The sequence below is a fragment of the Cadophora gregata genome, assembly GCF_030347475.1.
Source record: "Cadophora gregata isolate MNR1 chromosome Unknown scaffold_7, whole genome shotgun sequence".
Taxonomy (NCBI): Eukaryota; Fungi; Ascomycota; class Leotiomycetes; order Helotiales; family Ploettnerulaceae; genus Cadophora; species Cadophora gregata.
Window position 1 is genome coordinate 1,391,258 of NW_026695930.1, and position 23,435 is coordinate 1,414,692.

A 23,435-nucleotide genomic window follows, 5' to 3' on the forward strand; every position below is an offset into this window, starting at 1 on the left:
TTTCTCTCTCCCTGGGTTGGTGTTTGTGTTTTTTGTTGGACTGTTCTCCGAAGGGCGTTCTACTCATGCCCGCATCAGCAAGGCTGCGGCTGGAGATCTTTGGAGACGTGAAGTCGAGATGGCCTTTCGACCACCAAGTACTTCTTCGACCATGCTGCTCATGAGCCCTCTCAAAATGACCACTTCAACTATCGCCTCAATCTTGGTTGCATGTATGTTAACACCGACCTGGGCCTTGCAAGTCTCACCCAACTCGGCGTGCGCATCTGTTTGCGTAGACAGTCTACCCGCAGATTTCTCCGACCCAAATGTTTCGAACACCGTGGGTTCAGACATTATCTGCAGTGATGACAATTATGGCCACACTTCCGCTGGTACCAAATTCCAAGGTTGTTTGACCTGCCTGCAATCCAGCACAGCATCTGGTGGAAATGAGAACGATCAGGGATGGTATTTCTGTACGTTCAAGTCAACACTGAAAAGAAAAATGACTTGGCAGCTAATGACATGCCAAAGACAACCTTCGATATGCCTTCAGCACCTGCATTTTCGGTACCGCCAATGCCTCGGACTCGCTGTCCACCCCTTGTGCCTCAACTTCCGTGTGTGGACCACTCCGAAAAGCTCTCAATGATGGCATGGGAACACCTTTGACAAGCGGCCAGTATTCATACTGCTCAGCATATGACAATTCATTCTTGGGATCTAGCCTAGGTACCTGCCGGGACTGTCTCAAATCCAACAGCAATACTATTTACCTCTCAAACTGTACGTTACCTTGGTCCGACTCGTCGATGCTTTTCACTGACTCTCCGCAGTTCTCACCGCCTTGCAAGCAGGCTGCAACCAAAGACCGCCCACTGGTTTTGCAGTTGGCTTGAACGATACAATCTTCTCGAAAAATCAGGTCAAAATGACCTTTTCATCGTCTACCCCCAACAAGAAAGACGAAGGTGGTCTCAGCCAAGGTGCAATCATTGGAATTTCAGTTGCAGGCGTTGTTGTGTTCCTCGTATTGATTGCAGCAGCGTTCATATGTATAAGGAAACGCCGTACTGCAAGACGCTTGAAGCAGCTTCAAAGCCCTCTTGATGAGAGATTCGGAGCGGAAAACATCACCGCCCCACATCACGGAGCATACAGCTCCCCACAGACCTCGCCCCCGCTCAAGGAGGAAGAACATGTGCAAATGTCGCGTGCTCCTAAGGTCAAAAACTTCAGTTTAGTGAGACAGCTGCCTCAACGAGCTGGAGAATGGCAAGGCACTGGAATTCAACCGTCACCTCACTCCACAAATTCTTCCAGTCCTCCAATGTACTCTCCGCCTCGTCCCAATCAAGAGTCAATACCTGCACATCACGCTTACATACCACCCGAGTACACGCCGCCATCTCGTAATTCAACATCTCCTTTATACTTCCCAACACCTCCATCACCACCACAGCAACCACCACAACCAGTCCCAGCTACACATCCCCAGCGACCCCAGCCTCCAGTATCACTGGATGCCACTGTGAAGAACACTTTGCCCTCAGGACCTCGAGCCTCAGTGGCTCGAAACGCAAGCAGTGCCTCAAGCGTTCTTGCCACTGGGCCCGGCGCATCAGTGGCAAGGAACCAAATGAACTCTTCCACATCACTACCAAACTCCCACAGTCGAAATGCTAGCAATGCATCAGCAGCACGTCCTGGTGGTTCTGCTGCTGCAATGTCTCGGAATCCAAGCACTGCATCCAGACTGCAGACGCAAAATCTGGGGATTCGACGAGGATTCGTCCCTAGTCCCGTCCAGATCTCTGGCCCAATTGTCAAGGTCGGCAATAGGTTTGAGTCTGATGAGCAGGCACGCAAGAATAGAGAGAGATTGTACAAGCAGGGAATAAGCAGTTCACACTCACGAGACAAAGTGGCTGAAAGACCGAGTCCAGAGAGTGACACGAGTGAGGAGATGTGGCCAGGAAGTTACTGAAGCTATGACGGTTTGGAATTTTCTTCTTGCAAGGCGTTTTGGCGTCGACCTGGGACCAAGGGTCAGGAGTCTAAGGAGGAGATACTGGTACAAACTGGGCTCTGTTGATTTTCCCCTTTGAGAGACGAGGAATAGGAGTGGTACGCGTCAGATTGAGATTGATTGATACGTGGTAATTGAGAATTTGATACCCAACACATTGTCACAAGTTACTCGAATTTTCATCTTCCTCATGTTGACCACCTCAGCAATTCATGCTGCAGGCTACAATCCTCAGTCAACAAAGAAGTCTCGGCGCCTGGAAGAATACTGTACATCACATACGAACAACCAACAAAGCCCCCCAGCAACTAGATCCCTCACTCGCTGTAACACAGAAGATCATTTACCGATCAAGAATCCCATGCATGCAGCATTATGCCCTGGACAGGTAACCTCGCTTGGAAGATATCTTGCACAGTGTTGGAAATTGTTGGAAATGCAGCCCCCTGGTACCAGCCTCTTCGTATCAGGACTTGCCGTGACCCCCCGATAAGATCGGCCATGCGCTCCGCATCCTAAACTAATGGCGTAAATTGAGTTTCTCGACTGCCGCTGTGCGTTATGACGGAATATCCGGAGCAGTGCCAAGTTCACGCTCGAGCGGCTGTGTACAGCGCGCGTTAGTATTAGCGGTGAATTGTATAAATCACGCATTCCGTGGTAAAAAGAGCTGGGAAAAGTATGCAATGAAGCTGTCTACTTCAAACTCATAAATTATGCTCATAAGGAGTGAGAGCGCCGAGTTGAGTGACCGAAAGAGACTGCCGAGGGGGCCACTCACACCTCCATCCGTATTGATCAACCATTGATGACTGGATGTACAGTAGCCAATACAGCATTTATCCAAGCGGCGCCGAACCTGTCCCCTGCCCGATTGTTGTCCAACCAAGCAAAACCCCAGAACTCCCGCTAAGAACATTGACCAATGAGAACCACGATTCTTGCTGACAGCCTTCACTCCTCCGCTGGCCTCTCACAAGGCGTGTCCCCTCCTCACATCCTCGTCGGTCAGCGGACCGGCCCCCCTGCCATGTCCTGGATGTAACAGTACAGGGGTGACATTCTGCATCTCGATGGTCTCCCTCTTCTCTCGACTGCGACTGCGAACACCAGATGATCCTGCCGCTCCAAAGCTGCCTTTCCTGTCTATTGGCCAGTCTCTGACGCTCCCGATATTTTGGACTTGGTCGTTGGCGTCCACGGGACTGTTGTACTGACTGGAGTATGGGCTGAAGTAGACTTTCTCTCCCATGGCGCTAGCGGGGCTTTCTTCGTCGTGCACTCCTCGTGCCCATGGCTGCGATGATACCAAGGGTCGCTGACTCTGAGGACTTTCGAAGAACCCTCCAGGGCTCGGCATTGGTGGTGACATCGATGCTGCCTTTTGCTGCGAGACCCATTCTGCATATCCGGTTTCTTGCTGGTGCTTCATCAAGTACCTTCTACGACGTTTCTTTCCTCGCCAGATGATGCAACAGCCTATGACGGACAGTAGGATAACGAGACCTCCAGCAGCAATGCCGATCTTGGCTCCCAAGTTCAAACTTCCGTTTCCAGGTCCTTGATAGTGCGAAATTGGTGCCGTATCAGGGGAAGTTATGTTGACAAGAGTTGTGGAAAACAGGCTGCCCTCAATATAAAGTTTGCTTCCCGGTGCTGGTTGCTGTTGACAGCCGGCATTGAGAGTTGTTACGACTGTGAACAGGTGTTAGTGAGCACTCAAAGGGCGAAGAGGTGAGCTGGAGCATACAGTTCGTAATATAGGACTGGTCGTCCTGTAAGGCGAGACAAGAAGTGCAATGCGGAACAGTGACAGCAGGTAGGAGCGGGCAGAAACCATAACTGCTGGCATTGAGAGACAGTGAATCAAACTCGAAGGCACTTTGAAGAGACCCGCAGGAAGTACTTGGTGACAAAGTCAGATTATATTTTCAATAGATGGATGCTGTGAAATGAAATACCTTGTTATACACGGCCCGCCTGCTACGTTCTTGTTATCTGGAAACCCAAATAGACACCAACTTGTAGCATATCGCAGGTTGTCTATCAGTGTTTGACAGGTCAACAATGGGTTCTTTGGACACAGGGAATATATCGGCGAATACTTACAGATCGCCCAATGAAGATCCGACTGCTTGGTGACTGGATCAACATATTGGCTCCCTAACTGGCATGAAACGCATGTTGAAAATACTATGCCCGCTGGGGCTGACTTGTAATCGGCATTTGCGCAGACAATATCACTCCCAGAGGTACTCCCCAACTCATTGCCACACTGAGCTGCACATGGAGACGATGTAGACGCTTTCAAGGCTATTGTTGATGGTGCGAAGGATGTGATGAGAACGAGAGCAGGTGCAAAGGCCGAGGACCGCATCTTTGAAGGGCCAACAGCCGTGATGCTGTGTTGTTGAACGATTGTGGTGAACTCTCCGACGTCCGTGGTTGAAGACGTGTGTTACATGGGCATTGATTGATCTTGGCCAGCAAGATTGTTCTACCTCCTTGCAAGTAAACAGAGCTGATTAACAAGTTGCTTCTGCTGGAAAGCGGAGGGGGTAGCTGGCTGGCATATATGGTAGAGTAGAGTCTGTGAAAGCTTGACTGTGGTCAAGAAGTCCACGATGGCGCACTTGATGCGCACTTATCTCGAGGGAAGTTCTCCACAGCTCAGCCCCGGCTACCCTTGGCCGCCCCCCTCCCCTCCCCTACGGCAGAGACCGACACACCATTCCTCGTTCTCACCAACAGCGTTGCTGTGCATGCGAGGTACCCTGCAGTCACCCTGCAGACAGGGGGTCAAAGTGATGATACAGCAGGGATGGCAGGCTCGAGCTCTCGATTGATTCGCGATCATGGAGCTGGAGAGGCGAACCATCGTCCGCTACGGGCCACTGAAGATCCCTGAACGTCCCTCCCCCAGAGCACGCTGTCACACTGGCTGAGCCTGGAGAATCGATGATTGGGGGCCGTTGGTGCCCTCGTGGCCGTAAGTGGAAGTATCGTAAAGCTCGGCTGGAAGAAATACACTGGGTAATGCATTATTCGCGCAAGCCCACTCCTACTATCGATCTCTGACTGTGATAGTGACGAGAAACTTCAGCGCGATGCGACGCGACGCAACTGTATGAAAGCTACACAGTTCCGTCATGACAGCCGCCAATGCAATGCACTTCACAATAACCTACGGAGACTTGAGGGATCACTCAAACTTCACTTGGTGCCCCTGTTGCCACAGCAAGGACGAGAGCAAGGACTCCATTGGTTCGGTACGGCCCGGCTTTGTTCGATCGGGGTGATTGGGGGCTAAAGAGGCCTTCTCAGTGGCCGCTCCAGAACGCCATATAAGTTTCCAACTATTACTTTCTGGCCTCTTAATGTTGTTCACATCCGAGCGGATGCTGAATCGGATTGTGGCGTTGGCTTGGAATCACTGAGCTCCAGATCCAGACTTGTTCAAATACCGGGCGCGTAGTGCCGTAAGTCGATTGGACGCATATTCCAACAATCAGACTCTGAAGGAACCTTATGTTAGCCACCTAACATGTCAGCATGATTCTGCCGGAAACCAATGAGCTGGTCCTGCTTCAGCGTCTTCGACAATGCTGGTGGCATATTTAAACCAGTAATAGAGCGTCATTACGGAGCCAGATTCTGATGCTTCTCAACAAACGTCTACTCGCTTCATTTTCCGGTGTTATGGTTCGGGACTTGAAGTGTGATGACTCCAGAGGCGGTTAGAGGTGCCGACTGATTGACTGCATCGTACAGTCTTGGGCCATCACCGTATGATTGAGCGATATGTCTTCATTTTGAGTCAGATGCAACAAGCGCAATGCTACACATCGACACCGACAAGGGCGAATATCAAGCTATCGACGGCACCAGTTGGCCCAGATATTGGAGACGAGTGAGTTGTGAACGCTTAACTTGTGATGAAACGGCAGGAGCGGTAAACTCCAGCTGCATGATATCATTGGATCGATGCTGTTTGCATCTTATGTACAGTACGATATATGAAATCGTTTATGACTTCTTTCTTGAAGGAACTGTTGTGAAAACACATCACACAAATAGTCTCGTATTTCCACAACTTCATTGCCAGCGCTTATCCTTTGTATACTGCAGGACCAGGAATGACATAGTTAGAGATTGGTTGGTAGATGTTGATCAAGATTCCAGGATCCGAAGCTTTGTATGCTCCTGGAAAGCTGACACCAGCCGGCGTGGCAGTTCCTGTTCCACTGACCGTGAGTTGGAAGCAGGTCATATAGAACTGAGCACCTCCAGAGCTAGAAGCTGCATGAAGAGCAATTGCCTCGGCCCTAAGTAAATAATCTCCAGGTGCGAGATTCGAAGGAACCTTAAATGATCTCTTGCCGCAGTTGGCGTTCAATGAGTCCTATCAACGTTAGAACCTCCTCATGCAAGAGCGCTTCGAAAGATCAAGCCCCAAGCAGTATCACAATTTTGGCTTACCGTGCCCCATTTCTTCGTCGTTGTGTCGTATCCTTCTTCATCGACTTTGAACCATGATCCTGCACCTGTGTCTGTTTGGGAATTGGCAACCTTGGACATATATATGATGACGGGGCCGAAGTGGTTGCCACCGATAGCTTCGTTCTTGCAGGAGCGGTCGCCTGGCTGGGCATGCATCTCAACAGTGACACTGTCACCGGCTATGGAGGTTTATGTCAGCTCTGTAGTGCACGAGAAAGTCCCCGTACATACCATTGACTGGGCAAATCCCGCTCACACCCTTGGTTCCGCCAACATTACATCTTATATCCGTGGAAGAGACTGATGTGACAGGATTGTTGTTCGGTACTGTACGCGCACAAGTTCCAGCTTTGTCGACGCTGAAAATGCTCAGTTAATATGAGACATTCCTGTCGAGAATTGTATGAATGGCGGAGAAGTGTTAGGAAAAGTTTTGCGTACCTCCCAACCCAAAGTTGCTGGAAAGTGGAGTGTCCTACCACAGAGGTAGCAGAGACCACGAGGCATACAGCTGTTGCAAAAGTCTTCATGCTGAAAAATGAAGTGAATCTTGTTCTGGATTGTACAATAAACCGGGGTGAAGCAGAATGAAGATGGCCAAGAGACAGTAGAGGAACGTCCCCAACTACTTATAAAAGCCTCGCATCCCGTCACGAGATGAGAAAACGTTTTATATAAACATGACATGCTCTCAATGTGGGGAGGAGATCTCCGGGGTAAACTGGTAGCACGAGGTGTCGATATGCTATGATACGTAACTTGCGAGCATTTGCCTGAATGTGAAACGGCACTCGGTGCCGGCAGAAGGCGTTCGCAATTTAGACTTAATTGAAAGTAGAAGGAGCGAAGAAACAAAGATATTAAAAGACCCATACTAGAGGGTCATATGATTGGGGTTATACAGATTCAAAGCTTGACTCCGGTGGTTGGCGGTTGACCTCTCCAGGCGATGAGGGCAGAAACCCCGAAAAGGTGCGCATTCCATGAAGAATTCTGCATGCAGTGGCGAAGGAAGAGTGCGAACAGCCCAGAAAACAAAGATGGAAGAGATCTACTTGCTTGGGTCTTGCTAGCAGTGACATCGTCTATTTACATAATCCAGAGCAATATGGAGATGGCTACCACAAGCAGCGGAGGATGACTAGCCCTGCGGAGGAATTCAATCCGAAGTAACTTGACGCGGCACGATATGACTGATACAGCAGATCTTGTGCACTAAAAAAAATCATATCTTCGCGGGTTGATGAAAATGGGTGAGTGTTCGCATTAACAAAATCTGTATAGGTTTTGGCGATATTTCGTGAAGGAGCAATGAAGCGGAACCTTTGACAGAAAAAACTGCACGTGGGGAGATGAAGCGAAACACACGTGATTTCACCATCTGACGGCAGCCTGAGCAAATTGCATCGTTCCGGCAATGTGGTAACCAGAGGCAAGTATCTCTCGACATTGCCTTGGTAGTATACAATGTTGGAGTCGTCTAGCCTACCTAGGTAGATATGCAGAGTCAGGTCACGTTTTCACTTGACACATAATCCTCACCCCTGAGCAATCGAGGAAGCTCTCTTCCCTCACAGCAACCCAGAGCAGCTGTTTCATCGAATTGCATGCCCCAGGAGTCTTCCTCGAAAATGTAATTGCCCTTGGCTTTTTCGACACTGGTTATCGCCTACTGGAAAATTAAAATTACGCGAGCTGTGTGTTTACGAGCAATTCCAAGAAGATATTCCATGCATGTAGAAGTCAAGCCATGAGGTCATGGCTGGACAAGAGAGTGTTGTTACGGACACCGTCTCCAGAGAACGAGTGCTGCAGGGTTGTAGTCTTGGAAGTTTTTCTTTTGACATATTTGTGTCTCCCATATGCAGACGAGTACAAGATCTATCAATGGAAGTACAAGAATGCAAATCAACACCAAGAAAACTCCTCAACGCCAACGTAACCCCCTCCATATTTTCGCCACAAAAATGTACCAAGCTTATCTTGATGTAAGTCACCAGAGTTCCATGCTCCTAACCCTGCCAAACTCCATGCTGCAATACAAATGAACGTAAGCAATAACATAATGCAGAAAATAAATTTGGTCAAGTATCTCATTCCATCTCGATCTACCACACTGTACTTTTCGGACGAGGCATGACATTCTGACTTCTTGGGCCAAGAGAATTTGGAGAGAATGTAGACTGACATCCATCCGGCACTGCAGAGGCGGAATTGCGTCCACTACGGCCCACATAACTTTCATCCACCTTGTGGATGTCTGGAAAGACTACCTCTGAGGTCGCCTCCTCGCGATTTTCATTTCGACTCACGTTTCTAGACTTTGGGGATGATGGCCGGCGAAAAGTTGGAGAATCTGGTGATGCAGCTGTGAAGCTCGTTCGTGAGCAATCTGGAGTCGGGAAGTCGTAGTAGCTTTCGCTGATAGGAGTTGGCTTAGGACTGAAGAAAATTGGTGGGCACCGAGAATCTGATGGTGATACAGGTGAAAATTTGTAGTAGTAGTCATCGATATCTTCAGACCTATCTCCACTATCTGGGTCAGACCAATTTGGGAAGCTCACTGGCTCTTGTTCGGCAGGCTCAGGTGATGGAGCAGTTTCTGGCTCTTCTGTGGCGCAAGAGTTCGGCGTTGAGACAAGCTTGGCCCGTGGCCGCTCGTCGGTATCGACCACTAAGAGCTCTTTTTCTCCTCTGCCGAGAAGTCCGTATACTTTCACTTCGCCATTATTGATTCCAATCACTGCACTTGTTCCTGCGTATACGACCTCTTCTTCCGTACCACAGCGGTTGGCGAATATGACGATGATTTCACCGACAGCCTCTGCTCTGATGAGAGGTTCTAGCCTACCCAGCCAGTAGGCAAGTGTATCCATATCAGGCTCGCTTGGAGCTCTGCTAAAAGATCTTGGATCTTCACGGGTGAGCCAACTGATAGAGGCCAAATTAGCATGGAATTTTTCTCCCAAAAGGGTGTTCAGATACAAAAATCAATGTGCCCAATACGAAGGGAAATTGTAAGAGTCTGAGAGTAGAGGAGGAAAAGCTACTCACGCCATTGACAAAATAACTATGTTTGCTTCAACATGAAGAACATGATGTGAGAATTCCCATGCGCTCCACGGCGCCTCGAACTTGTAGGGGCTGGCGTGGTCAGCAAGAAATTTGATCACCAAATTGGTTCAACTTACTTCAAATCCATACCTAGACGAGGCATTCCAATCAGTGATGTAGTTGACATTGCGTTGGGCCATAACTTACATATCCCAAGGGCAATGTTGCCGAGCCCCTCGATCGCTCCGGCATAAAAGCCGAGCCCCTCGAGAGCCCAGGTCTCATCGGTGTAGTACAAGAATGATTTACGATAATTGGCGATAGTCTCACCCTCTGTGTTAACCATAATAACAGAATTATAGTACTCGGGATTTGGAGGCCATTTCTTGCTAACATCGACTTTCTCAGGGTAGCCAGCGGCAACTACACAGTTGTGCTTTAGTGCTGTAGTGCGAGCCCAGAGAGAAGTGATGCCCGCCGCAGTAGGCTCAAGGTAAGGGGAGATGTGCTGCAACGATCGGAAGTTATATCCTGTTTGAATCAGCTTACGTACTTTATAATCTCCACGAAGTTCCCCGCTATTGGTTTTGAAGAATCCCACCAGTCTGGATTCTGGGGCGCATAGCGCATAGCCGAGACAGCCTCTCGGGATCACCCGTGGCGCATCCACAACCAACATCATTCTGCTGAAAGGATATCATACGAAGGCTTACAGACTTACCAGAGAATGCCAATTCGGGCAGTACAAGCAGATCCAGATCTTGAGGATTGGACCTGCTTAAGACACAGTCGGCGTGGTTGAGGTTGTTGTCGACATCTCCAACCTGAGAGAAGGGTGAGTTTCTCGTGTCAAGTCCGCGTACAACATGACTTACCTGGGGCGCAAATTGCAAGCACCCTATTCTCATGATTGTGGTTACTGATAAGCAAGGACTGATGTTTAGATAGTGTTCTAGCCTCGAAGGTTCGATGAGGTTTTGACTGTCGTTGTCTTGATACTCTGGCACCAATTGCAACTCGAAGCATGAATGTCAAGTGCGAAAGCGACAACTTATATCATCAACAGAATGTAGAGGCTGGTTCAGAATTGTACCCGATTAGGATTCTCTCCATGCGATACACCGCGAGTAATTTTTGGCCCCGAATTTGTACATTTGTAGGGAATGTACGTACCATGCAGATGCATGAGGTCGGTGGGCCAAGTCATGGCCAAAAAAGGCTTTTAGTGGGCGCTTACGGGACATCTGTAGCTTGTCTCAAAGCTCTGGGAATGCCCGCTCCCGCTGCCATGATGCAGTCATGTCATCAATGCGGCCTTTGAGAGCCTAAGGTCCGGCAAATCAGCAATGCTGAACAACCACCTTCTTTCACGAAGAACCGTTTCCGATAAGCGGGGTGCACCGCGGGGTGATCTCAAGTCCTCTCCGTCACGCCTCAAGCAGGCCTTTTTACACAGTGTAAGGACATTATTCAACGGCTTACAGTTTTTCAACTTTTGGCTTTGGGGGTATATCTCATTGTCAACGAGGTGCTCGAGTGTAGTATGATTGATACAATCAACATCTTCATCTGCTTTCGAAGTTCAGTGGACGGTTCACAACTTCAGTCTCATCCAGCACTAGATTTACGGGAGACCGTGGTCACTTCGCGCTTCTTCGACGATAAGACTCGAGTACCAACATCTCTAACCGCGCAGACCCCAATTTTGCTATCCGCAGAGGACTCATATGAGTGGCCCGGAGTTTGGAGCTTCATTTATTTTTCAAAGGGTCTTGATCACCACCATCCTCACATGTCTGACGCAGACGAGCACACACATATCCAAGTCCTATCAGTGAGAAAGTCGTCCGACTTTCCGTCCAATATATTCCTGCAGCTGAAGGCCTTTCACAGCGCTTCGATGATTCTTCCAGGAATGTTGACGGAAGATATCAAGCAGATCGAAGGCACAGAGTCGAGGAAGTTGCCTTCTCGAGGTTATCCAATGCGATGGTTTACATAGAATGATTTCATGCAGAGTAGCTTCTGGAGCGGGGCAAGATAGCGCCTGGGAATTTCTTGAAGTTCTTCCACACTGGCAGATAAGCCGCATAAGAGGCCATACCTACAGCACCTTTCAGCCACTAACGCGCTCTTACCCACCTATTCGATGACTTGCAGCCTTCCGCGACGGCCCGCTGCGCAACTCTCGCTAAAGACGCGCCTCCTGGTCCAGTGGCCAAGTGTCATACATGTCAGCTTCCTGCAACTCTTATCAAGTTGGCCATCGGTGTTCATGCTTAAGATCTGCTGCATACAACCAATATTTGGGGAGCGCTTGTGTATGCATTACCAGTGGTGAATTTGAGCGGGGAGCTCTGATATCCACAGGATCCTCCGAGATACATGACTACCGCGTGGAATCCCTTCAGCAGCTTCTCCATCTGGACAGCTTTCGCGAGCTTGCACATTCCTTCCGTGTATCTGGATGAGGGGTACTCCCCATCTGTATGCAGATAAGCAGTCTCCTCCGAGAATCAATATTTCCTCGCATGTTGTTACCCCTCCTTGAGCCGAGTTTCGTAGCGCTGCAAGTGTGAAGTCGACACTTGTCTCGTCAGAACTTCCAACTTCTTCATTCTCGCTCCTATTTTGCCAAAATTTCCAGCTCACATCATTAATCAAGTGTTAATCGGCTCTCTACTCATCACATGGGCATACTGTCATCACATTGGGGGCTATCACAAAACCTGTTGATTGTCCAATGAATTTTTCGTCTGACCACACTCAGAGCTACCTCACCAACAGATCTTCGAACATCATAGATTGTGTCTCATCTACCTCAAAGAATGATTGGAGACACCACAATGATTTAAGCGCACGAAATCAATATTTACAGCCGCCGGATGTCTCTCAAGGAATTAGCAAAACCAAATCCGTCAACACGAGCAAATAATGGGTCGACAGACTTGCATCACAGGTCATGAATAGTTGCAAAATGACCTATTTAGAGATAGATAGTTACTTGAAGCGACATCCTCTGCACAAGCGCTTCTTGATCTTGAGACTGGATGTTTTCTTTACCAAGGTAATCCTGCTCCTGTTTCTCTTGCCTACACTATTTCGATATCCCCGTCCACACTCTGAAAGATTAAATACGCGCTGACGATAAATATGGTGAATAAAGAGGAACCAGATACATTTCGTGGTCTGGGACAGTGCGGCCGTGGTAGATCCACCTTGACACTCCGACGGCCCATCAATCTGTCAAGACAACAAGCTTCCCGTATTTACATTCAAGTCTAAATGTAGAACACACCTACTCAGAGACGTATTTGCCTTAGTCCCAGAGCAAATATAGATCTGAGCAGCAACCTGTCCCTAAATCCAAGCACTGGGCGGTATTGAGCGGGAGGCGACAACAGACACTGACAAATCAACATCAACGTTCGCAAACTAAGGGACATTGTCGAAATGACTTTCAGATGCACCGACCGTGTCATCGTTTGTCACTTCAAGGAAGTGTTCTATGGGTATGCTTTACTATTGGCGTCTGTCTCTTCCACCTTCTGGCGTTCTCTTCACCCCTATCTCAAAATCTATTCCTCGGTAGTGAATCAACCTTGGTATGTTCCTCTCCTCTATGCCTAACTATCTTGACGACCGAGCTGCTGCCACTCACCAATTCGTAATTTGACGCTCTGCCAATTGTGCGTCTACAATCTGCAGAACCAGGGAGTTCTTCCTATCTTCTACCTACTTCACAGCACCTCGCTTCATCATATGAACTCCACATCAAAACGCGACCAACGCGACCAGACTCCACACCACGCACTTCAAATTGAAAGACAAAAGGTCTCAACAGCTACCGAAGATACCCGACCACACTTCAGCCCAGAACCGTCACATCGACAATTTACTACACCCTCAATCATGTTGGAACGCTGCCAAGAAGTATTATCTCGCTTATTCTCAGGGGCCTCACTCGCTAAATCAGTTGCACAGGGCTCCGAGTTGTGCACAAGCCCAAACAACAGGCTCGGCCCGCTCATATTTCAAACACGCGAGCCTCATCGCGAAAAAGGTACATGGCCGTCTTTGGAATCAGTACAGTGCAAGCCATATTTTGGAAGACGAGTAAAAAGAATTCTTGGAGGGCCAAGTCAAAAGCCATAGCTGGTACAGTAAGATTTTCCTCCGTATTCGAGCCACCCTACCGGGTTTGTTACCTGCACCGGCCAAGCCCGTTCAACAAGTATGTATCACTTCAATCAAGTTCAAAGAGCGTGCGACTTGAGAGGAAAATATCCTAACTCGGAATACTCATCATATATACATATCAATACACGAGCATGTGTCTCGTACTCCAGCAGAAGAGCCCACAGGCCTATGCCATTTGCTTCGTCCAGTCATGATTCATCGATCGGAAACAATGCTCCAGTATCCCCATGATTCCCAAACTCCAGGCTGAGTCATAACACCGCTAAATTCTTGGAGGGCATTAATAGAATGATCAAAGCGCAGAGCCTTCGCATGCGCGCAGTACCTACCTTAAAGGAAAGATGCGGCCGAGACCAAGGGACAATACAGCGCTAAGTTAACAGTAACCGCACCCCCGCGCTTGATAGTCGGTAGACTCTCGGTAGACTCTCTATTGACAACCCCTTAAATAGTTAACAAGCGCTAGACAGCCGTGCAACTATTCACTTGGTGAAGCGCTGTATTGTCACTGGGTTCTGGCCTCATTTCGCCTCTAAGGTATGCTACGCTACTTCACCAGGTCACACTTTTGGGCCGAGGCGAGCCGACAGGACTCTCCCGACCAGCTCCTTTGCTAGTGAGATTCCCTTCATACTTGTCTGGTATCGCAGAGGCAGAGTGCGGAGGAGATTTGGCAACAACAAGAGGGCTCTCCACTCCCAAAGTCTTGGATCCTGGCCCGCTTTCTTGTACAAGCTCAGGAGACGTCGGGGAGGCATCACTGTAGTTTGACTTACGATCCTGGCTCGAGTTTCGTGATCTTGGCGACGGAGGGCGATATAAAGTAGGTGAATCTGGCTTGGCGGCATCTGCCTGCTTCACCTCATCTGTGCTCGACTTGAGGCTTCCTCGACTCGCTCGCCGCGGATCAGGATCGATGTCTCCTGGCCTTGAGAAGAACATGTTCGGTGCTCTCGCATCGACAGGTGACAACGGAGCTATTGTGTCATCCACAGTAATTTCCATCGCGTCTGGAGTAGGAGGACTTGAGGAAAGCGATCTTGCGCTAGGCGTACCGATCGAGACACTCAGGTTTGGCGAATTGACAGATTTGGTTGTCTTGATAGGCTTAGCTGCCTTCGAAGATAAAGTCTGGCCTGCTGAGTGATTGGAACCGATCGATTGACGTTTTGAGCTAGCAGATTTGGGTTCAGAGATGAGTTTTGCTTGTGGAGGCCGATTGGTGTCAACAACTAACAGTTCCCGTTCCCCGCGTCCCAGAATACCATAGACCTTGACCTCGCCGCTTTGAATGCCTAGGACAGCGCTTGTCCCAGCATATACGGCGTCATCCTCAGTTCCACATCGATTCGCGAACACCACAATAATCTCATCGTCACCCTCCGCTCGAATCAAAGGCTCCATTCTTGCGAGCCAATATGACAGCGTCTCCATGTCCGGTTCCTTTGGTGTTCGGCTGAAAGATCTAGCATCTTCACGAGTCAACCATGCCATAGAAATGATGACCAAGTTCGCCTCTTTATGGAGAACATGATACGCGAACTCCCAAGCGCTCCATGGCGCTTCGAACTTGTATGGACTATCAACAAGTCAGCAGTCCTCCCCTACCAACAAGAATCAACAAGCTTACTTCAGATCCATGCCTAAGGACGAAATTAGCTGACGTTTCCCAGCATCTAAAGTACTCACGCTCAAACGACTTGGTTGGCCACTTACAGATCCCCATCGCAACATTCCCCAAACCGTCTATTTCTCCATCATAAAATCCATCTGGCCCTTCCAGCGCCCATGTTTCATCTGTGTAATAGAGAAAAGACTTTCTATAGTTCGCAATTGTCTCCCCTTCTGCGCTCACTGTTATCGCTGAATTGTAGTATTCAGGAGAAGCAGGCCACTTTGGTGTAATATCAACTTTTTCAGGATACCCGGCGGTAACTATGCAGTCGTACTTTAAAGCAGTTGTCCTGGCCCACAGGGAAGTGATACCCGCAGTAGTCGGTTCGAGATAGGGACTGATGTGTTGTAGGGATTTGAAGTTATATCCTGTGCCTGATTAATATTGTATATCACCGAGGCAGTACTGTATGATCTGGCAGATTCAAGACTTCTGATCTGCCCTGTTCATCACGCAACAATGGTGCAGCAGCTTGCATGCGGTATCGAGAGGAGGGGAAGATAAATCGTGTATCCGAACTGTCGCAGAGCACATCCAATAGTATTGTTATGTATGTCCTTCCGTTCCCAGACTCACCACTGAACGCTAATTCCGGAAGGACCAGTAGATCTATGTTCTGTGGATTCGCTCTATTCAGGACTGCATCTGCGCGATTAAGATTGTTGTTGACGTCGCCAACCTGCGGCGCGAACTATTTGCGACGTCAGCTACATAAGGAAAGTGGGCACGAAATAGCGGTGGGTATACCTGCAGACACGCAATCCTCATCGTTCGGAACTTCTGATCAAAAACAGTGACGAGACATACAGCGGGTGGGGGAAATGACGTTGAAGGGACGAGTAATCGAGGTGTGACAATTGTGAAGGACAATACGGAACAGGAAGAAAGGAGATGAGGCTGGGGATGTGACAAGAATTTCGAACTGGCTAGTGTTCGACGAACAGGCAGGGCCTACTGGCCGAAGGTTTCCTGACTGGTGGCCTGAAGGATGGCAGATACCACAGGTACTCTCTATCTCAGAGCGGCACAATACAGCAGTTCGAGGGCGAGGTAGGTAGTGCGGATGATTGGTGTCGTAGGACGAGCTTTTGTGCTGGAGTCCTGGAGTGCTGGAATCCCTGAGGAAGGAACGAGCCGGGCTGGCAAGGGGTGTAGGACGAGAAAGCGCGCTGTGCGCTCGATCCCGTGGGCGCTTACAGGGAGGAATGGCGCTATGATTTGCTCGCTTCGCACTGACTTAGAAACACTCCAGGCTTTCCAGCTTCCCCACCAATCTACATTCCCGAGTCGACCCTGGCTGGGTCAACACCACGTTTCAGCCCTAGATGTTCACGAATAGGGACCGCCCACATCTTGCCCTCTTGTCACATCCGACGTTCAAGAGAGGCGGTGAAAGTGGGTTCAGAGGTCGGATGCCCAAGGAACGAACCCGCAGGGCTGGAAGTGGCCCGGAGAAGCACATGATCGATATTGTCCCAATGGACGGAGGTTAATATAATAAAAAGGTACAAGTGCAGCTCACTTTCCCAACCCGGCACTAGATTGCGTGATATCGCACTTAGTATTGCAGCAGCATCATGCTGACAGCGAATGGACTTCAGAAAATCCATCAACCGAGCTGGAGAGCCATGAATCCCCAAGACTGTCAGAGCTCTTAGCAACACGAAAGACAAATCACCAGCCTCAGTAAAACTGCTACTAGTCATTTCTTGGGACTGCATGGTGGACTCGTCGACTCTACGGGTTTATCGAAAAGTCCGAGTCCCTTACCGAATAAGCAGCCATCATCGAGCAGACATAGATGCTGTACTCGACTGCTCAACAGAGGAGATTGCTACCGTCACCCAGAAATCCACGAAACATTTATTCTTTGAACACATTGAGCCTCGAGGCCTTCTTTGCAGCGCGAGCCCGTGGTCGCAGATTGGTCGTTTGAGCAGACTTTGACGCCGTTCGGCAAAAATCCATGATTTGCACTTTGCGCTATCTGTACTACTATTATCATGCTCTGTGTTGCGTGTCTCGTACAGCTTTGGTCCAACAACCTGGAACTGCAAGCCAACTCGTCATTGCTCTTTCTTGGAATCGGCGCAGGACTTGTTTCACATATCTCAAATAAGAACGCTAGCCGTTCAGTTCTATAGAGAGCATCCTGTCAGATCTTGATTCTGACATCGAAAAGACCGAGGCGCTCTGCCATGTATTATTGGCCACACCTGCTTCTTCACTTCAAGGATCCATCTTGTTTTGCACCAACTCAAGTTTTACCTGTCTTCTCATGCTTTTGCTGAAAAAATACGTTGGCATTGCATCTTGAAGATGATCCACCAAATTAGCTGAAGTCTCCGATTCCTGACCGAATCCAGACAGAACGCTCCTCCATCAGAACTATGATCTCGGAAATCCCCCACAATGATCAAACACATTGGCTGCTCTAGCCTGTCGGCAAAGACGTAAATTCTGAATTTGGTAAAATCCTCGAAATGTATGAGGGTATTGTACATATATGCTCCTCATTACTCCATTTTGTGCCTACCGCTGATTGCTCGGTCTTCTTTGTCTTTAGCAGCGCACTGGTATCATCTCACGCACATATAAGTCATCAAGAACTGAAAAGAAAATGAAGCTCCAAACGCCTTGCTGCACCACAAATGAAAGGTTTTTCAAAATGAAAAGTATGGACGTGGCACCAATCATACAGACGTCACAAGCAACAACTCAAAACTACCACATGGTACTGAGCGGACGAGGTGTGATGTGAAGACTTCGGGGCCCCAGCGGATTTCTGGTAAAGGATGACTCGAGTTGCGACAGATTAATGGGATTGAAGAGCCATTGATCCTTGTCATCTCTTCCTGTTTCTGCACGGTTCCGCCGTTGTGGAGGATCAGCGGAAGCCGGTTGGGTTGGAGGTGAGTGATCGCAGTCGCAGTGACTGTTGGCAGATGGCGAAGAATCAGCAGCAGACGCAGGTGACAGCTCTGGTGTATTATTCTTATCTGAGTCGTCGCGCGTTCTGCTTCTTGCACTGTCCACCAAAACCGTCTCGGTGGTTTTGCAATCTGGGTGGATTTTGGCGACAGCTGGATCTGATGGTAAATGCATTGGCTGGTTGTTGATGTGATTTGCCATGAAGTCTGCACGGCTGATCCGTGGGTTGTTGTTGAGGATGGTGTCGACCAAAATCTCGAACGGAGGAGAGTCCGGGGCTTCGATGTATATGATCTCATTGGGGTCGAGATCATCATCCGTCAAGTCCAAATCGATTCCCTGTCCAAGCATGCTGATACTCCTCAATATAGGAGAATCTTTGAGTCTCTCCTCGTCACTGAGGATATTGCCCAGCAGAGACATGGTTCCAATGAGGGGAGGTGAATCTTGCAACGTAGAGACTGCTCCTCGTGATCTGCTACAGTTTCTTGACTTTGGGGAGGCGGGTCTTGAATGGACCGAGGGAACTGATACGGGCGTAGGATACCTTCGAACCGATGGCCTTGTATCTGGTTCGGCGGGGATAGGGGTGGGCAACCTCTCCTTCATCCGCTTCTGCTCTACAACTGGCAAGTCCGTCCCAGACTTGTTCGGGAAGTACGCCTGCTTGTCTACCGGAGAGACTGGAGAGAACGAGCAAGGATCCAAGGGAGGAGGGTCGAGTGATGTGCGTCCCGTGGAAATCGACAAAATGCCAGTCAAGCTCTGGTCACCGGCAGCGGAGTCCGATGAGGTGGACAGTCTCTCTGAGTCTGCAACTTCATCGAGAGTTGGATTGACGGCTGCTCTGGAAAAGCTGGCACTGGTTTTGTCCTGAGACAACGTGGCCGCTTTTGCCAATGGAGTTGATATCCTCGGCTCAGAAACAAGTTGCATTTTCGGTCTCTCGGATGTGTCGATGACGAGCAATTCTCTCTCTCCCCTACCAAGTATTCCATACACCTTGACCTCGCCAGCCTGAATCCCGAGAATTGCACTGGTGCCCGCATACACGGCATTGTCTTCGGTGCCTGTCCGATTTGCAAAGATTGCAATTATCTCTTCCTCGCCTTCGTTTCTAATGATCGGTTCAAGTCGCGCTAACCAGTACGAGAGGGTATCCATGTCAGGATCTTTCGGAGTTCGACTGAATGATCTGCCATTCTCACGAGTCATCCACTACCAAGGATCGGATTAGCGCTGTATGGAGGGGTCCTAAAACTTGAGAAATGTAGTAGCCATACTGCCATGGATAATATTATGAGATTGGACTCGCGATGCAGCACATGGTGGGCGAACTCCCAAGCATTCCAAGCTGCTTCGAATTTGTACGGACTGACGTTGTTAGGCGAGGCAAGGCGAGGCCAGATAGAGGAAAGTCCAAGACTTACTTGAGATCCATGCCTACAATTTCATGGTTAGTGGGACTAATTTGTTGGCCAGCTCATATAATCATATGGCATCTTCGGCAGGCAACTTACAGATTCCCATTGACACTTTTCCCAGGCCTTCGATCGAACCATCGAAGAACCCATCGGTTCCTTCGAGTGCCCAAGTCTCGTCAGTATAAAAGAGAAACGATTTGCGGTAATTCGCCACAGTTTCACCGTCCGCATTAACTGTGATAGCAGAGTTATAATACTCTGGCGAAGCCGGCCATTTCGGACTCAAATCCACCTTCTCCGGATAGCCTACTGTAACGATACAATTGTATTTGAGGGCTGTTGTCCTCGCCCATAAGGATGTAATGCCCGATGTTGTGGGCTCAAGGTAAGGACTGATATGGTGTAATGAGCGGAAATTATATCCTGCCATGCAACTATCAGTTTACTGCAAGCAAACAGGGACGCGAAGGCTGAGATTGTAGGATCAAAAGTCTAGGGATACCGTACCAGTGAAGGCCAGCTCCGGAAGGACGAGCAAATCTAAGTCTTGAGGGCCCGCGCGGCTGAGAACCGAGTCGGCACGATTGAGGTTATTGTCAATGTCACCAACCTGTGAGCTGTCAGAAAACCATGCAGGTCGCACAACTACATACTTCCAAAGTAGGACGTACCTGAGGGGCAAACTGCAAACAAGCAATCCTCATTTTCGCAACGCTTTACTATGGAATGCATGCCACGCCGAAAGAACTGAGGAAGAGGCTCGAAAATTATGGGAGTAATAATGAAAGGAAAGCAGATCGTGAAATGCTGGAGTCAGACGGAACATAAGAGCGCACGCAGGGCCTCCTGAGAGAGAGTTGACATGGTGGTGGCTTGCTGCATGGCCGTATGAACGCGACCATGGCGTTGGCAGCAGCAGATGCAGGTGTTGGAACTCTAACTCTATCGAGTGCGGAGATGGATGTTGACAGGGCCAGCTGAGTTAATGATTGGACGAAGGGGCGAGAAGCGACCCGACAGCGCTTACCTGCAGTTAACTAGACCAATTTCCACAAGCGAAGCCCGGCCATGCCCAGCAACCCAGCCTCCTGCTGTGAGCAAAATTGCTTCCTCGAATCTTGTGCTGTTGCTGGCTTGAGCCTCGGCGGTTGGCGTTTCAGACGTCAAGTTCCGCATTTTCTGGCCAAAGAGGAAGACCCTCGGCGTCGAAACGTCGTTGAATCGAACAGATCTGGCATACGCTGCGCAGAGCACCATGGGCACACTCGAAGCCTCAGCTCAGCAGCGCTCGAGGCGGTGTGGCAAGAAAGTCAGCGACTGTGCCTCCCACACGCGCTGCCATGACCATGGAACTGTGATGAGTGTGCAGCCTGTAGAAAGCTTCTATTGTCCCCAACCAAGAAGAGGAGTTATGCCTCTTTCTCCGCGCTGATCGCGTCTTGCTTTTCCTGGGAAGTGGGAATCCTCACCAATCTGGCTGTGCCGTTCGCAAGATCAAGCTATTATTAGCGTACTCGGAACAGGCCGAAAGTTCGGCGGGGAGCTTTGTTCTGTTGCTTTTCTACTCAAGAAATCGAATAAGGATGAAGGCCAAAGCCCGTTAATGGTCTTGCTTTCTTCGTTTGCCATGTATCAACAAGCTTTTTGGATCGAACGCCAGCGTCATAATTTAGTAGTCCAAAGCACAAAGCTTAGCTTCGGAGATCCGAGCTAATATTAGATAGGGTTAGAATGAAGATTCCCCAAAGATGGTGCTCTCAAAAAGCTCTCATCTGATTGGGCTGTTGTCTTCCATCCAGCCACCTCTCCACATCCTCAAAGCTTCCAGCGCTTCCATAACCGCATCACCACCTGTACCATGGCACAACTCTGCTCCCCACACATGTTGGTACTCTAGAATAAGAGTTTGGCGGCTGAATCCTGCAAAGTGTCATTGGGAACGGGTGGTGATCAGATCATAATAGGAGTCTCTACCAAAATCGTTGAGTGTTGGTGTGGGGGATGGTATGCTTGTAGGTGCGGTCATTTTCTGATCAGACCTGTCCCGCCTTCTACAAGTTCCCTTTGGAGTCAGTTTAGGTCATTTGCCGACCTCACTGATCATTCTCACTTTGGTTCATCTCAGGCTATCACGTAGACCAACCCATGTCAGCATTTTACGGACTCTCAATGGGCGATCTCAAGAGACGCTAGCCGCGCTTTTCCTTGCCATCCTGACGAGATACGTCTAGGCTCTGGGAACATGGTCCAATTGTTTGGAAAATAAGTTTACAACGTTGTGCTTCCCGACACCACGGTTCACAACAAGTCCTCTCAATAGCCGCGATATCGCGCACGCGAGCATGCTATTGATGAGGTCCTATTGGTCCCGTAGGTTGTGATCTGGCGCCAATTGTCGTCTGGCGCTAACTTTCAACTGGTTTGGGATCTTGGTAGCTCTGATTTGGCTGACCTTGCGTCAGAGATATGAGGCGTTCTTGCACCAGTGGATGATGGGCTGCCACATCGAAGTGTCTCCCACACATTATCGTCGAGCTACTGCGCTGTGCCGTCAGCCAACTTGTCATTGATCTTATCCGGCGGTCATTAATCGCGAGCAAAATATTCATGCTATGTAATGGGCTACTGCAATGATAGAGCCAGTGTCCTGACTGCCAGTGCCGTCGATCCACCCAGTCAACTTGAGAGTGGTCCTTGAAGTATCAAAAGTAGAGCAAGAGAGGTATCTGCTAATGCTATCACGGTTGAGACAGCGTCAGCCATGAAGGGACTGATAAGATCCTATTTGGAAAACATGTCTGCTATCTGGGGCGAAGACATCCCAAATCAAATCTCTGTTCCATTTTTGGCGCCCACGAGGCCAAATGGGTGGCCATGAAGCAGCAACCAGCACACTCCGATCACAGATTGAAACTCCCGATTCCGACGTCCCTGTTGTCGGTTCGGTGGAGGGAGCGCCGCTGCACACCACGGCTGCCATGTCATGCCGACACTCAATTCGCGGAGCGTTTAACCGCCATCTACTCCATACCACCGAACAGTAAATTACGTTATTCGCAGCACACTTACACCCCCAATGGCTTCCATGCAGAGCGTATCCGTTTCACAAAGCTAGCTCCTGGCGGCTAGTCAAACTGGTTGGGTTGTTATCCTCGGAGATCTTTGAACACCTGTCATGCCGATTATCTTGTTGCAGTCATTTTGTTGGGGCTTTATGATTGATCGTCCCATTTGATGTTTCGGGAACACCGATTAAATCAAGAGGAGACAATTCATGAATTGTACGCTCGTGGAAATGGAAGTGTTGGTGTTTCATCCAGCCCACTGAACCGCTTCGCAATGGCGTAAGACCATCGTTGAAATCGACTTGGACGTTGGTAAGCAAATCTAGTCGATGACAGTGAAGAGCCAAAGTCAAGACGCACATCAAGATACACATCAAGCCCTTGCGAAGTCACGTATCAAATGCCTCCGTCTCCAGATCTGCGACTTACCTACTGGTTAGCCATCTCACCAAGTCGGTCTCGCTTATCTTGGAAGAAGGTCATCTTGTATTATATACCGGTACTCTACTGTTCGGTCTTCCTAACAGTTGTATTTTGCGATCTCAAATATCGTACTAGAGCGTAGTTTCGCTTCC

General features: G+C 49.2%; 6 protein-coding genes across 6 annotated transcripts; 1 reads left to right on the plus strand and 5 right to left on the minus strand.

Moving 5' to 3' along the window:
• Positions 1-175: 175 nt before the first annotated feature.
• ONS95_013206 (uncharacterized protein) lies at positions 176-1,969 on the plus strand (the record flags this gene model as incomplete). Its single annotated transcript, XM_058506843.1, has 3 exons — positions 176-458; positions 517-768; positions 819-1,969. The coding sequence occupies 3 exons, from the start codon at positions 176-178 to the stop codon at positions 1,967-1,969; spliced, it is 1,686 nt and encodes a 561-aa protein (XP_058357573.1).
• Positions 1,970-2,984: 1,015 nt separating this feature from the next.
• On the minus strand, positions 2,985-4,388 carry ONS95_013207 (uncharacterized protein; the record flags this gene model as incomplete). The annotated part of the gene is made up of 4 exons (XM_058506844.1): positions 2,985-3,706; positions 3,762-3,916; positions 3,973-4,054; positions 4,121-4,388. 4 exons carry the CDS (start codon positions 4,386-4,388, stop codon positions 2,985-2,987), a joined length of 1,227 nt encoding a protein of 408 aa, XP_058357574.1.
• A 1,731-nt stretch (positions 4,389-6,119) lies between these two features.
• Positions 6,120-7,041, minus strand: ONS95_013208 (uncharacterized protein; the record flags this gene model as incomplete). The annotated part of the gene is made up of 4 exons (XM_058506845.1): positions 6,120-6,413; positions 6,491-6,690; positions 6,743-6,870; positions 6,953-7,041. The coding sequence occupies 4 exons, from the start codon at positions 7,039-7,041 to the stop codon at positions 6,120-6,122; spliced, it is 711 nt and encodes a 236-aa protein (XP_058357575.1).
• Positions 7,042-8,619: 1,578 nt separating this feature from the next.
• On the minus strand, positions 8,620-10,473 carry NTA1_1 (Carbon-nitrogen hydrolase; the record flags this gene model as incomplete). The annotated part of the gene is made up of 6 exons (XM_058506846.1): positions 8,620-9,442; positions 9,566-9,655; positions 9,703-9,715; positions 9,773-10,096; positions 10,287-10,389; positions 10,441-10,473. 6 exons carry the CDS (start codon positions 10,471-10,473, stop codon positions 8,620-8,622), a joined length of 1,386 nt encoding a protein of 461 aa, XP_058357576.1.
• A 3,844-nt stretch (positions 10,474-14,317) lies between these two features.
• NTA1_2 (Carbon-nitrogen hydrolase) lies at positions 14,318-16,208 on the minus strand (the record flags this gene model as incomplete). Its single annotated transcript, XM_058506847.1, has 5 exons — positions 14,318-15,344; positions 15,396-15,408; positions 15,455-15,808; positions 16,017-16,131; positions 16,188-16,208. The coding sequence occupies 5 exons, from the start codon at positions 16,206-16,208 to the stop codon at positions 14,318-14,320; spliced, it is 1,530 nt and encodes a 509-aa protein (XP_058357577.1).
• Positions 16,209-18,164: 1,956 nt separating this feature from the next.
• On the minus strand, positions 18,165-21,807 carry NTA1_3 (Carbon-nitrogen hydrolase; the record flags this gene model as incomplete). The annotated part of the gene is made up of 6 exons (XM_058506848.1): positions 20,467-21,807; positions 20,303-20,405; positions 19,892-20,218; positions 19,802-19,814; positions 19,655-19,745; positions 18,165-19,589 (listed from the first exon to the last, which is right to left on the minus strand). The coding sequence occupies exons 1-6, from the start codon at positions 20,497-20,499 to the stop codon at positions 18,165-18,167; spliced, it is 1,992 nt and encodes a 663-aa protein (XP_058357578.1). The 5' UTR covers positions 20,500-21,807.
• Positions 21,808-23,435: the final 1,628 nt, after the last annotated feature.